Below are 14,057 nucleotides of genomic sequence, written 5' to 3'. Positions count from 1 at the left end.
GTGGCCCTTACTTCACAAATGAAAATGCAGGTCATCCGGTCAGTGTTTCTTGGGGGAGTGTTGGAGTTTTGAAAGCGGTTCCCTGGGAACATCAGCATAGTGCTCAATATCTGTCAAAATAAACCAACACAAAACTAGGAGGTGCTGGGAAATCAACAGAGGACAGAACAGAGAACACCTTTGTGCTGCCACAGAAATCCTATTTTGCCTGCATCTTGAGGTAAAGAATCATAGAAATATTGGTTGAGAGGGACCTCTGCAGGTCACCCTGACCAGGCTGCCACTTGACAGAGGACTACTGCCAGCTCTGGATCAGGGCTTTGACTGTCTAGCTGAGGACTGAAAACCACAAAGGACAGTGATTCCACAATCTCTCTGAACAGCTTATGCCAATGCTGCATGACTCTGGGCTGCCCAGAGGTGTGGTTGATGCCCCACCCCTGGAGACTTTAAAGGCGAGACTGGATCAGGCCTTGGGCGACCTGATCTATCGTTGCATGTCCCTGTTCACTGCAGAGGAGTTGGACTAAATGAACTTTAAAGGTTCCTTCCAACTCTAAGGATCCTATGATCCTGTGACCCTTTTCTTGATTTGGTTCTGATGTCCAAGCTGAACCTCCCAGGCTGCAGTTGTTAATGCAGCTTACCAATGCACGTGGCCATTGCTCCTTGTTTTGTACTTGCTCCTACCAAGAAGTGTTTGCCCCCATCAGCCTTCAGATGATGCTCTAGTCCATGTGCATCAGCAGTAGGATGGAAAAATGAGTTATTTTCACATAATACATGGCTAACTTAGCTAGACTCCTTCAGGGTGAGAGAATGGCTACAGGGTCCATGATAGAGACCTGTACATTTAGATGTGGCATGTGAAGGGTGTCTCTAAGTGAGTGCAAGCGAGCTAGGAGTAGCAAGGTTAACAATACACAGAGATAGGTTTTGGCATAAGGTTTGGCTGACCTGTGGAACTAGCCACAACAGCTGGTTGTGGACACTAAAGGTCTACATAGATTTAAGGAAAAGTAGATGTGCATAGAAACGACATATTCCTCAGAAAACCTCTGAGCCTGAAATATTGGTGGCAGAGAATGTTCTCAAGAGGAATACCACATGATCTTGCCCTGCACTAATACTCTTTCATAGGCTTTTGGTCTAAAAAAGTTTTGGCCTGACCCAGTGTGAAAGCACAAGAAATTCCTTGCAAAACATAACTGCCTCATAACGTGGATTTCTATCTCTCCTTGTCAAGTAAATTGTCAAGGAATTCTTCAGCTCAGTTTCTCGTTACACTTTGGTTTGAAGTTGTACACGCAAACAGCAACACAAGCAGAACTGCAAGAAAATGAACATTATGAAGAATGGCCAATAGTTTATTTCCATCCTATTCATCTAATGGTTCCACTAAATTTCAAAACTAAAGTCTTTGAAAGGAAAGATATTCTTATCCTTGAGACATAAAATAGCACTCCGGAGATCTCAATTTCATCTCTAGCAATGCCACACGTTTCCTGCTGGTTTTGGCAAACCAAGCAGGCCATCATCTAGCGAGAGCTGTTTTCAGCAGATGAGCTCATTGAAATGACTCTAGTCAAGCACTTGCAGAAGTCCTTAATAAATGAGTTTCTTCTTGTGGCACATCTACATAGCACCAGAGTACTTCAGGAGTACTTGTAGGGTAGAGGGCTGTGGATGCCAGCTGGGTCTCCTGGTCCCTTCAGAAGGCCCACGCTGTGCCTATACTGGGACAGGACCTATGGAGCAGAAAACCGCAGCCCAAGGTCTCAAAGGGAGTGATGAGGGAAGGGGCACCAAAGCTCCAGAGCCCCATCTCCACACAAGGCTACAACCAGCAAGGTTCTGGAAGCTCTCTGCTCCGGGGCAGGGGAAGACAGAAAGAGAGGCTAGAAGGAAAGGGATCTGGCTCTGTTCAGCCTGGGGAAAAGAAGACTGAGGGGGATCTGATTAATGTTTACAAATACATGAAGAGAAGTTGGAGGCAAATGGATGAAGCCAGGTTCTCTCGGTGGTGCACAACGATAGGACAAGGAGTAATAGCCTAAAATCTGTACATAGGAAGTCCCATATGGAAGAACTCTACAGTAAGGGTGATGGAGCACTGAAACAGGTTGCCCAGAGAGGTTGTGGAGTCTCCTTCCTCGGAGACGTTCAAGACATGTCTGGATGCCTACCTGTGTGAACTATTGTAGGGTATCTGATTAGCAGGGAGGCTGGACTCGATGATCTCTTGAGGTCCCTTCCAACCCCTGCGACTCTGTGATTCTGAGAAGGAAGAAAAGGAGGGGGACGTTTCTCTCCAGCCTCCCAGGCCCTGAGGAGCGCGGCCCGGGCGGCGTGAACCTCCCCAGGCGAGGGCACCCTCCGGCTCGAGGCCTCGCCGCCCCCCCTTCCCGTCCCCGCCTTCCCCTACTCTCCCAGCAGCCGCTCCCGCCCCAGCTCTGCGCGGGTCACCCCGGCTCCCCGCGGCGATGCACTCCCCGCCCCGCAGGCAGAGCCCCGTCCCTTCATCCCATCCCATATCCCATCCCATCCGAGGGGCTCTGCCTCGGCTCCCCTCGGCCCTCCCCCTCCCTCCTCCCTTGTCTTTTTTTTTTTTTACTCTCTCTCTTTTTTTCCATCCCCTCCCCCACCTGGGAAGACCCGGCGGCTCCCCCCCGCCCCGTGCTCAGTAGCGGCGGGTGCTCGGCGGCGGCGGAGCGGGGACACCGGCGCGGCGTGGATGTGGCCGCTGCCCCCCGGCCGGGGCTCGGCGCTGCCAGGTACACGCAGGGACGGACTCGGGGGGCTCCGCAGCCGAGGCAGCACGGCGCGCAGGTGGCCTCGGGCCCGCTGTGAAGCGAGACGGAGGGGTCGGTGCCTTCGCTTCTGCGTAACCGTGCCGTCCCGCTGGGTTTCTTTTTGATAGGACCGAAAAGTGACGCGGATCTTTGATCCCCTTTTTAAGCACAGGCGGCTCCGCGGACAGCGGAGGGGGGCACGTTCATTGCTTTACGCTTTCAAGGGTTTCGTCTCCGCGCAGCTCCGGAGCCTCTCTGCGCTTCGAAACAGCCTCTCCTTGAGTTCCGATTCACCCCCGCTGTGTTTGTGCTACCATTCCTGCCCTCCTTTTGGAACTGACACTAATTTTATCCAGATTCGTCACTGCTAGAAACAGCTTTATCTCGGAATCGGGGAAAGCTGTGCCAAGTATTTAGTTTGCGGACTGTGAGAGAAGGGAGCTCCTTCGGGTAGCGCGCAGAAAGCAGAGAGCCCCGTGGTCACACCCGAAAGCGGGACAGAGGGTGGCCAAAGAGCTTTAGAGCCTTCCTCCCACTCCTCCAGGAAAGCACCACACTTCTGCGTGATGAGTGCATCGGAACGGTGAGCAGAAGGGGCGCGGGCAATGAAAAGCAAAGACACGAACGCAGTCGCCGACCTCCCCCGGCTCCCCTCCCGCTGCGGATGCCGTCCGCACCCCGGCAGCCACAGAGGGGCCGAGGAGCCCCTCCCGACTACCTCCCCAAGTCTCGGAGGGGAGGAGAGCGGGGCTGCCGGCTGCGAGCCCGGCTGGGAGAGCTTCCCGGCGAGGGGAGAGCCGACTGGGCTGAAGCTGCGAAGCGCTCGTCCTCCTCCGCTTGCCCTCGAGCGGAGCCGAGTCCCCCTGACCCGATCCGGGCCGTGCCGTGCTGTGCCCGTGCGCTCCGAGCCGTGTCGCTGTCCGGGAGCGCCACCCAGCGGTCCTCCTGCCGCCCGGGAGACGGAAAATCCGGGCCCGAGGTGAAAGCCCGTTCCTTCACTGCTTTTTTTTTTTTCCTTTTTTTTCTTTCTTTCTTTCTTTTTTTTCTTTCATTCCTTTTCTCCTCTTTTTCTTTTTCTTTTTTTTTATTTTTTCCTTTTTTTCCCTCCCCCCACCTTTTTTTTGGTCTCATTTCCTAAGTCCACGTGAGCTTTCCAAAATCCTTGCCAATTTCGTTCTTCTTATTGCCACTGAGGCAGCTTGAGTCTTATAAAAAACAAAAAACAAAACAGGAGTCGCTGCGTGGTTGTTATGTGGGTTGGTTGGTTGGTTGTTTTTCCATAAGTCGGAGTGGAGGATGAAATCAGTGCAGTGCTCTATAGAGCAAGCACGTCCATAGGAGGGGAGAGGGCAGCGGTGGGCAGGGTTAGGGTGATGCTTCCTTCCAGGGATTTCCAAAATCTGCTTTCTCTTTTGCTGTGTCAAAGGAGGACTGTCAGTTCCAAGAGCATTTCAAGAGTAAGGCCAAAAGCATTTAAGGAGCTGGTTAGTGTTGCAGCTTCTTCTATTTTATGGCCTGAAATCTGCGTGTAAATTCAGGCATGAGCTGATTTTCCTACTATAAGATGGCTCAGGCTGCTTGGGCTCCTCAGGCTACTCTGAGGATCTGCTCTGCCTGCATTGGGAGGCAGCTGGGCACTTTTCTTGTGTCTGAGCTACTCTAAAAGGCAAATTCTGTCTCTGGTTGCCTAAAGAGAAGCATTTTGGACTATATTCTGCTAGTGTAAGATAGGCCTTGCTGACAAGATGCTTAAAGGATATCCTAAAAAGGTAGGGCATGGGTATGCTTTGTGATTTACAGAAAGGTTCGATGTTGGAGAAGAGCTGAAAATGCTTTTATATGTACATATGTGTGCTGGAATTCCACTGAATGGACTCCTTGCAGTTATCTGCTGGGCTTGGAAACCAGAGGGAGAAATTTGATATATTCAGAGGATCAGAACACTCTATTACTTCCTAGTTTGTTTTCTTCTGTCTTCTCTGAAGCAGTTCATCCTGCCATGAAGGCAGAGCTGACCAAAGGCTTCTAATTACTGTAAGCCATCCCAAAATGTGTATGAGGAAGGAGCAAAGTAAAGGAGATGGCAGAGCTCTGGGTTTGGAAGAAGAGCAAAGAACACTGTGGTGCAAAGCATCAGTAATATTTTGAGGATCTTTTTTCCCTTCCATCATGTAGCCTTCTCTGAGACCTTCCTCCTCATTTTGGAGCATGTGTTCTCTCTCCCCTTCTCTCACTCTAGAATAGTGTCTTTGCAACCATCAATGTGTTTCCACCCCCACTGTCTGGTAAGAGAAATCCCTGTGTTCCCTCATGCCAGCAGCCTGTACTGGGCCATAGCTGCTCACTTTGCCTGTGCTTGGTGCTGGCCTTGCTTAAGCAGTAGAGTTCAGTTTAGTAAACAGATCCTGAGTACTTGGCTGTGAGTGACAACGATGAGAATTACCATTTTCATCAAGCTTCTTGGCTTGGACTTCCTCCAGTTCTACTGAAGTGGAGTTGTCCAGTCGGTTCATCACAAGCAACAAGTAGTTCATTATAATTGATGGAAACCTTGGCTTCCAAGACTCTTTGTAGCTAGCGAGCACTTGAGTATAGTGTTTCAAACAGGAGGCTCGGGGTTGTGTGTTTGGGTTTTTTTTCCTCCTTCTTTTTAAAGAGTGGCTAAAGAGAGGCACAGCACTCCACCCATTTGCTTGCAGAATGCCTCCATGCAAAGCAAAGTTCCTTATGGGTTCAGCTGAAAAGGCCTGAAAGAAGCCAAAGAAAGGCTCTTCTGAAGCCTGATGGAAGAAATTGATTTCTTAATACCTTGTTTCTTTTCAAAAGCTGTATTAGGACACAGCAAACTAAGCCAGCTTTTTCACACTAGTATAATGTGATTTATCATCAAATCATGCTCGTCTATGGTCAGCTTAAGATGAGGAAAAGGAGATGCTTTCTCATACAACATGTAGTTAAGCAGTGGAACACTCTGATACAGAGCTCTGTGGGTATAAGATTTTGTGGGGTTCAAGGAAAGACTGGGTGACTTATGATAGAGAAATCCACAGAGCTTTACTCAGACTACAGAAACTGCCTCTACCTTAAAGTCCATGAGATGCAAGTGGCTATAAGCTGAGAGAGTGTGAGAAAGGAGGGACATACGTGGCTTGAAAGTAATGCTGTAGATAAACATTAATGTTTAAATATGTGCAATTCTGCTATACCAGTGACCTACATTGGTACGGCCAAGTGGTGTCTCCCTGCACTGTTTTGCTACTGGAATGACTCTGCTGGGCTTTCAGAATCTTCAAATATTTTTCAGTATGACTACATACACCCCAGAGCTTAGGCCTGTGAATCACTCTAATCTCCAGATGTCTTGGAAGAGTCCATACATCTCCAAAACCTTAGTTAGCTGCTTTAAAGCCTGGGTAAACATATATACAGTATTGCAAAATGTGTTTTAAGTATATCCAGGTAAATAAACCCCAGCTCAAAGTCAGCATTCCGTGAGGGCTGAGGTGAAAAGCATTAAAAATTATGTTACCATTGCACTCTGAATTTGGTGTCAGAATCAACAAGCAGTGTTTGAGCCATAGTGTTTAGTCAGATAAAAAGTGATAGCTGTTGCCTCTTACAGCCACGTGCTGTGTCAATATGCTGTAGATGCCTAAAATTTTAGGAGTTGTTGTTCCGTTGCATCTCTCTTAAAGTGACACTAACACTTTTTTTTTTTTTCCCCTTGTTACACACATGCTCCTTTCTTTTTCATGCTATATATTTAGCTAGCCTGTAACCAGGTTATTTCACTGTATGGTTTTACTTGTGTTATTCTAAACAAAGCTCGGGAAAATGAAAGCGGTTGTCTTTGCCCTGATTTACACTGCCATTATAATGTAAACCAGAAAGCTTAACCACATACATACCCTTGAATTGCTTGGCTTTTAAAGTTTAATCATAGGCTCTTTCTTCATACACTGCTGAGGTTTCTCTGTAATTGGAATAAAGGATATGAGAATGGAGTGCAGCGTTCGCAATGGCACTGGTCAGTAGTTGGTTAATGCCACTGACATCACTGCTGCCAAGGGAGAAAAATGGTCTTTTCAGTAATGTTTTGAGCTCAGAATCAAGAGTTCTGGGTTCAGTTTCTGGCTCTGCCACAGACTTCTAACAATCTTACATTCTTTCTGCATGTTTCCCAGCTACTGATGAGAATAATACAGTTTCTTGTCTTTCAGAATTGAAGTATTAGCTCTTTGTGTGGTGTATCACCACAGCTAGGTGGGGTTTTCCCCGTGTGACCATATGACACAGACTGCACAGTTTCTGCAGTCTTTGTGGGATCCAGTAGAGAAAAGGCATGTCATGAGTCAGCCAACTTGACCCTCCTACTTGGCTGGGCATTCCTGTGTGTACCATAGCTGTGTGTACTCATAACCAGGAGTCTCCTGTTGGCTAACCATCTTCTTCTATCACCTTTCTGCCCTTCCAACCATGGATTTTGGAATTCTGTGATTGAGATGCCTACACAAAGGAAACAAAGGAGGATTTGGTGGCCCCAGCATACAGGAGATGCAACTCAGGAGATGCAGGACAGCCCTGCTTCTCAGAGTAGCAGCAATGGAAGGTGTCTAAAATGGCACTGGCTGCCTTCTGTAGATGCCAAAATTGTTCCTTCTGGCACTTCCAGAAAATATGAACTTTGGCAAAGAGGTCATTCTAAGTAGGTTCATTGGGAAGGCAATTAAAAAAAATGCTATTTTCCATAGCATGCAGTTTCACAGATCTTAGCTGGATGAGTATGGCAGAACCATTTTTGGCCATTACATCAAAGACTGTAATTGGTCTGGCTTCCTAAGGGAATTAATCTCATGGGTACAGTCTGTCTATTTATCTCTGTCTGCATGCCAACCTCTGGATGACTTTTAAATACGTCAGTAATATTCAACCATGTTCTGCTTATCACCAGTAGCTTATAACCAGTATAACCACTAGAGAAGCAGAATCTTAAAAGATAATTCCAGTCTTACAGTATAGATAAAACCAGCTGGAATGACTGAGACTACTGCTGCAGCTGAGGGAAAAGCAGGTAAAACTCAGCTCTGTCCACCAGTAGCTAGCTCCGTCTAGTAGGTAGCTCAGCGTAGATGCTGGCTGACTGGTCACACTCATCTCACTAGGGACTGTTGGGAGCATCAGAGGCAGTGCAGGGAATATTTGAAGGCAATTCTATTTCAAGCAGAATGTTAAATTCTATTCCACTGATGTCAGTCCTAATATTGCATGGTTTTGCTTTCTTGGATACTAAGATATTTGTGTGTATTTCAACAGCGTATTTTCAAACTTCTCTGTTTTGTTTCAGAAAAAAATAGACAAGATGGATCACATGTTACTGCTGTTCATATTTTTCATGCCTGCACTGGGTCTTGCTAATGGAACGGGAACTGAACAAGATTTTACCTGGCATTTAAAGAAGGTTCCCCAGATTGTGAGTGAAAGAACTTTCTCCCTTGACAGCCCTAAATTTGAAGCAAAACCCAACTTGGAGCTGAATAGCGTTTGTGGAATTGAATGTCAAAGGAAATTGCCAGTGCCCAGCTTGTCTGACTTGAAGGACCTCTTATCCTATGAGACTATCTTTGAAAATGGCACGCGGATCCTGACTGAAGTGAATGTCCTTGGGCTGACACTTGATCCCGCTGGAAACACAACGGCACATAAGTCTTTGAGAAAGAAGAGGCAGATATATGGAATGGACAGTAGGTTCAGCATCTATGACAAGCGGTTTATGACCAACTTCCCTTTCAACACAGCTGTGAAGATCTCCACTGGCTGCAGTGGCATTCTCATTTCCCCAAAGCACGTGCTCACAGCTGCCCACTGTCTGCATGATGGCAAGGACTATGTTAAGGGCAGCAAAAGGCTGAGAGTGGGTCTGATGAGGACGAAGTCCAGAGGTGATGGCAGGAAACGCAAAGGTGCTAAAAGAAGTAGGAGAGAAGCCACTGAGACCCAAGAGGATCCTGAAGTTGCCACAGGACTAAGGCGACGGTCCAGAGGCGGTGGGAGAAAGCAGAGGAGATCTGGGAGGAAGCAGGGGAGCTCAGATGGCATGCCCTCCTTCCAGTGGACCAGAGTGAAGAGTACCCACATCCCAAAAGGCTGGTTTAAGGGTTTCTCGGGAGATGTTGCCCTAGATTACGATTATGCTGTTCTTGAGCTCAAGCGACCCCACAAAAGGAAATACATGGAGCTGGGAATCAGCCCAACCATCAAAATGATGCCTGGCAGTATGATCCACTTCTCAGGATTTGACAATGACAGATCCGGGCAGCTGGTCTACAGATTTTGTAGCATTTCTGATGAGTCCAATGATCTCTTTTATCAGTACTGTGATGCTGAGCCCGGCTCCACTGGGTCTGGTGTTTATCTTCGTCTGAAGGAGCCAAACAAGAGGAAGTGGAAACGCAAGATCATTGCTGTATTTTCGGGCCACCAGTGGGTGGATGTCAATGGGGAACAGCAGGATTACAATGTAGCAGTAAGAATTACTCCTCTCAAATATGCCCAGATTTGCTTCTGGATCCACGGGAATGATGAGAATTGCGCACAAGGCTGAAGAGAGCTGACACTAACTTGCCAAGCACCCATAATATCATAGAGTGAAAATCTGCTGCCAGCGGCTACCGAAAGAACATCATTCCACGTCAGGATGCCTTCGAACTCTAAGCTCACAAATAGCGTTATGGTGACTTGAGTGACTCTGAACGGTTGGGGGATGGGTAGCATTGTCAAACAAAATGTTTTTAATTGTAATCAACTCCAGGTCTGCACTTGAAATCCCAAGTTATATTTATATTTGTAATTGTGATAAATTCAAATCATTCACATCAGAAAAAAAATGGCAACACTTTTTTGTCATTTTTTTTTTTCCCCACGGGAAGGATTAGAACTTCTCAAACTGGTATTATTTAACACCATACATTTTTCCAATGGATTTGCTTTTCTCAGGGTTCTGTTTCAATTCTTCAAGTGCAAGTTGCATATACATCACTTTACTGTATGCGCAGAATGTATGTGTACTGCATGAGAACAAGACTTTTTTTTTTTTTTTTCTGGCATTTTATAAAGACCACAGCTCCATGTTGAGAAACAGCAATCTAGTTCAAGCTTGTTATTTTGGAAAGCTCTGGTTGCTGGAGGAACACTCCCATGGAAATCCCACATTTCTCTAGCTGATGACCAGACCTAAAAGACAAGTTTTTGTTCATTGCTCAGTAAAAACAGCAAAGAGAAATTAATGAGCAGAAGTTTCCATGTTTGGAAGAAGAAGAAACATTAAAACGTAACTTAATGCCTTTAAATATTCTTTGAGAAGCTAGACAAGTCTTAAACATATGGATTTATTTTCTAGTTAGTGTTTGAAGAGCTGTAGCTTTAGTTTCTTTTCAGACGTTTAGCTTTCCCATTAGGCAAAGCGGTGGCTGTTTGACAATCATTTAGAGCTTCACCTCAAAGCCACAGGTGATGGCTTTATTGGGTGCTAACCATTTTTGCAGGCGTTTAAAATTACTTTATAAGAATTCAGCTTCATAGGTAGAATGCTCTGGGTATTAGGCAGGGAGTTGGAAAGCAGTATTTCCTTGCCTTTAGTTTTACAAAGTGGGTAGTTTTAATCGTGTCATATTGAGACTCCACCTCAACCTGAGTTTTATGTTTAAATTAAAAAAAAACCCTCCCAACTAAATTACACCGCTTTCTGAATGGTGGACAAACTACCCTGTGCATTATGAGAGATATCACGCTATGTAGCAGCAGTAGTTATCAAATCATGTGGTTCAATGTGTTTGCTGAACCACACAGTTAATGAAAACACAAAGTGAGCTTGACTTCTACACGCTTTTATACATGAATCGCCTTTCTAAAAATTGGTTGCTGTTGATTGCCATGCAAGCCTTAATCTTGTTTTCTTTTGTATCAAGATTTTGAAGTGCACAGGGTTGTTATGGTGCTATGTTAATCTAATAACATAAAAGGATATTGTGTACTTCAGATCACATCCATTGAGTTTAATTACATTCATAATTATGCAACACTGCAATCTTTCATTTTTTTATAAGTTTATACGGACCAAAATCCTTTTTCTTCCAACGCAGAAGGAAAAAGTATAACAAGATTTTCAAATATTATTCATTTCTTGGTATATTTGAAATATGCTTTTAACATTTTTCAGTGAAATACGATCCTCTTTAATAACTCACTTTTTCTGTACATGATTGAAAACATAAAACCTGACACTATGAATGTGCAGGCAATTTTATCATATTATTGCCAAAGCATAAAAATTTAATGCGTGTTTCCATACCTTACCTATTACAACATTCCACTAATTGGAAATATCTCACTTTAAGGGGAAATATTTCTTTCAACTTCAGCCATTTCAGGCAACATTAAACTATTTTTTTTTTAAGGCTTTTGTGATTGTTTGCAAAAAAACCCAAACAAACAAACAAACAAAAAACCCCTAATAATAATTGTTAAAGTTTAGAAATTTATGTCTAATTAATCTTAAAGTTAATTATTGTTGTCATCGTTGTTAACATCTCAATTAAGATATATGGCTTCACTAATTTTAAATCCCCTTAATCCAGTATTTAATGTTCTTGCTCTATGCAGCCGGCCTATAATATTCTTTAGGCAGTTCTGTAATGTTTTTCCTAAGTGCCTTTTTCCATAGTTATGGTAAGAATTGAGATACCGCACCGTTGATCAATAGAAGTCAGCACAGTTCCATGGATTTTGATGCAACTCCATCCTCATAGAATGACCTGGGTTGAAAAGGACCTTAAAGATCATCTAGTTTCAACCTCCCTGCTGTGGGCGGGGCTGCCAACCACTGGACCAGGCTGCCCAGAGCAACATCCAGCCCAGTCTTGAACGCCTCCAGGGATTCATTTTTGACTGGGTCCAAAACCGATCACAGTAAGGTAACGTAGTACATTCCTTATTTTGGGAAGTATTCTTTAGATGTGCTCATTAGGAAAAGAAATGACATTATTTCTTCATTAGTTTGGGAACTGGGGACAAGGTAAGAATGAAAAATGTTGTCAGCTTTCAGATGGTCTTCTTCTAACAATCATCTGCTCTTGATGCCTCAACCACAATTTGTATCCAAGCTTCTGTGTCTGAGTGCTCGTTCATAGACATGCAAATATGTGGGTTTGGAAAGCACATGCTGCCTTGTCAGGCCAAGCAGACATGAATGGACAAAATGTTAATGCCAGACAATATTTAGATCTGCCACTTACCCTAATAAAGAAGGGAATGTTTTGTGTAGGCATTGTTACTGCTTCCTGAATAGTTCATAAATCAAGTATTTATGCACTGGCCAATGCACTGCACAGAGCTACAGTTACCCACCACTACAAGTGGCACAAGGACTTCTGAGCTTCAGATTTCCTTCAGATTGCGTTAGTTGGCATCTTGCCATCTATGAAGAAATGCAGGAGAGGGTGTTCCTAGTGAGTAGTGTAGTGCACAGGAGTCAAGGCTGGCTTCCCAGAATAGAAGGGGACAATGCTGGGGACAATGTTTGGGACAATGTTCCTTCTGGGAACAACGTTTTCCCAAAGATTTATTTTCCTTTTTCCAGTTCTGGAGTGGACATCATTTGTTTTGCTCAGTACTAATGCTTTTTCGTAACAGCTGATATTTAGCTCTGTTCTTGGCTTTAGGAAAAAACAAACTAACAGACAAAAAGAAACCCATAAATTCAGACAATTTCCATTTTTTTTCTAAAGGGCTACTGGCAGTTTGTGAAGTTAACAAACAAGCTTTCCCCAGGCCAAGGGTACATCTCATGTCCAAACCATTAACGCACCCAGACCAGGTTCTGCAAGGCAATTGTGCACGTGGTTAGTCTGGGGCTCTGAGAAGTGCCATGGAAGTCCAGGGGGTTATCTATGATGTGAAAAATTTAATTTGTATTATCTTACAAAAGGAAAACACAAAATTATTTCTGTTACATGATGAATAGAGTGTCTGATGCTTTAAAAATTGCTTAAGGAAACCCCTGGAGTAGGTTTATAACTTACCATCCAAATTCTGCAGATTTATGAGTCTGCATGGAGTATGAATCAGCCCAGAATATGGCTCCAGTAAGAAAATAATTCATGTGAGAGAGAGAGAGGCATGTGGGGCGTTCCTTCCAGTCTGCTGATAAGGGACCAGCTTCCAGCAGGCAGCAATGGCTACAGAAAGAGGGAGCAAAAGATGTTGGTATTTCAAGACAGAGGTGGTGTGGTATGCAAGGAATAAAGAAAGTGAGGAGAGTAACAGATGAAATGGCTGTGAGGTTGCAGTGGGACCGACTGGAAGCAGGAGCAGGCAGCTGGTAAAGGCATAGCAGTATAGATTAAGATGTAAAAATCATAAGTCACATAGACAGACTCCTTCCACTACCGAGCCTGAGGCTCTTCTTCCCAGCCTCGAGCCCTGAGGAAAGGGCTGGGAGGACTGAGGCTCTGGCAGGGACCACAGACAGGCAGCAGCTACCAACCCACATCTACAGACCTTGCCCCAAGTCACAGTAAGTCAGAGTTCTTGGGAAGCAACAGACCCAAAGCCCAAAGGGTCAGAACCTCCCAGCACAGTGCATCACCAACAGAGTGGGAAGTGATGGGAATTCTTTTCCCTGGGAAGTTTTCCAAACCTGACGTTTTGGTGGGATTTCTGCAAAGGCTATTCCCTCTTGAAAAAAAGAAAGAAATGTCAAACTTGAACTGTTGGTTCCATTCTTGTTACCTACAAAGTCTAGCCAATAATTTTTTTACAAATACCTTTAGTTTGTTTGGTATCTTTGTAGAAATTCAGTCAACTGATTCTAACTTTAAAGCACAGCGTATTGCAGATACTTCCATTGACAAATTACTGGACTCAAGAATAAAATGAAAAAATAATATTGTTAGATTGAATGCTTAAATTTGCACAGTATCTCAAAGGATTTGGCTGCAGGTTTGAGTCCCTGGTTTTCATTTTTGCTTGCACCATCATTTGCTCCAAGTGTGACATAGCATTTAGGTTAAAAACCCCAAGAGGTGGCTTGTATGATTCATTGATGTTCTTAACTTCATAAAGTGTGACAGTAAACTTCAAAAACCTGTGTTTTTATACAATTCTTAGCTGCACAAAATGATGGCTCACTTGGGAAAACTAATGCAAATCTTTGGTATATTAAGATGTTATTCAATGCACATACTATGTCAATAAATATTTTCTACTGTT

The 14,057-nt window shown here is 44.6% G+C and overlaps 2 protein-coding genes across 4 annotated transcripts in view; one reads left to right on the top strand and one right to left on the bottom strand.

Moving 5' to 3' along the window:
- The window catches only part of LOC101751895, a 19,254-nt gene extending 15,886 nt beyond the window's left edge, over positions 1-3,368 (bottom strand). The window contains exons 1-3 of the mRNA XM_046939587.1: positions 3,350-3,368; positions 2,646-2,909; positions 2,187-2,277 (exon numbers count right to left, since the gene is read on the bottom strand). Coding sequence (XP_046795543.1) covers positions 2,187-2,277; positions 2,646-2,909; positions 3,350-3,368 — 374 coding nt within the window. The remainder of the gene's footprint in view (positions 1-2,186; positions 2,278-2,645; positions 2,910-3,349) is intronic.
- Positions 2,683-14,057, top strand: PRSS35 (protease, serine 35). 3 transcript variants are annotated; one of them, XM_419860.7, is made up of 2 exons: positions 2,683-2,774; positions 8,137-14,057. In XM_419860.7, exon 2 carries the CDS (start codon positions 8,152-8,154, stop codon positions 9,391-9,393), a length of 1,242 nt encoding a protein of 413 aa, XP_419860.1. In that variant the 5' UTR covers positions 2,683-2,774; positions 8,137-8,151; the 3' UTR covers positions 9,394-14,057. The 3 variants fall into 3 exon arrangements, with proteins under 3 accessions (XP_419860.1, XP_004940467.1, XP_015140203.2); XM_004940410.5 differs by having other exon boundaries at positions 2,683-3,375; XM_015284717.4 differs by having other exon boundaries at positions 2,683-3,771.

Source organism: Gallus gallus, chromosome 3 (assembly GCF_016699485.2).
Source record: "Gallus gallus isolate bGalGal1 chromosome 3, bGalGal1.mat.broiler.GRCg7b, whole genome shotgun sequence".
Taxonomy (NCBI): domain Eukaryota; kingdom Metazoa; phylum Chordata; class Aves; order Galliformes; family Phasianidae; genus Gallus; species Gallus gallus.
The sequence above is the reverse complement of the archived record's forward strand: the minus strand, read 5'-3'. Positions and strand labels throughout refer to the sequence as shown.

Coding starts and splice junctions, on each gene's coding strand:
- PRSS35 (XM_015284717.4), top strand. CDS start 3,457: ATGCCGTCCGCACCCCGGCAGCCACAGAGGGGCCGAGGAGCCCCTCCC. Junction 3,772..8,136: donor ACGGAAAATCCGGGCCCGAG/GTGAAAGCCCGT, acceptor GTTTTGTTTCAG/AAAAAAATAGACAAGATGGA.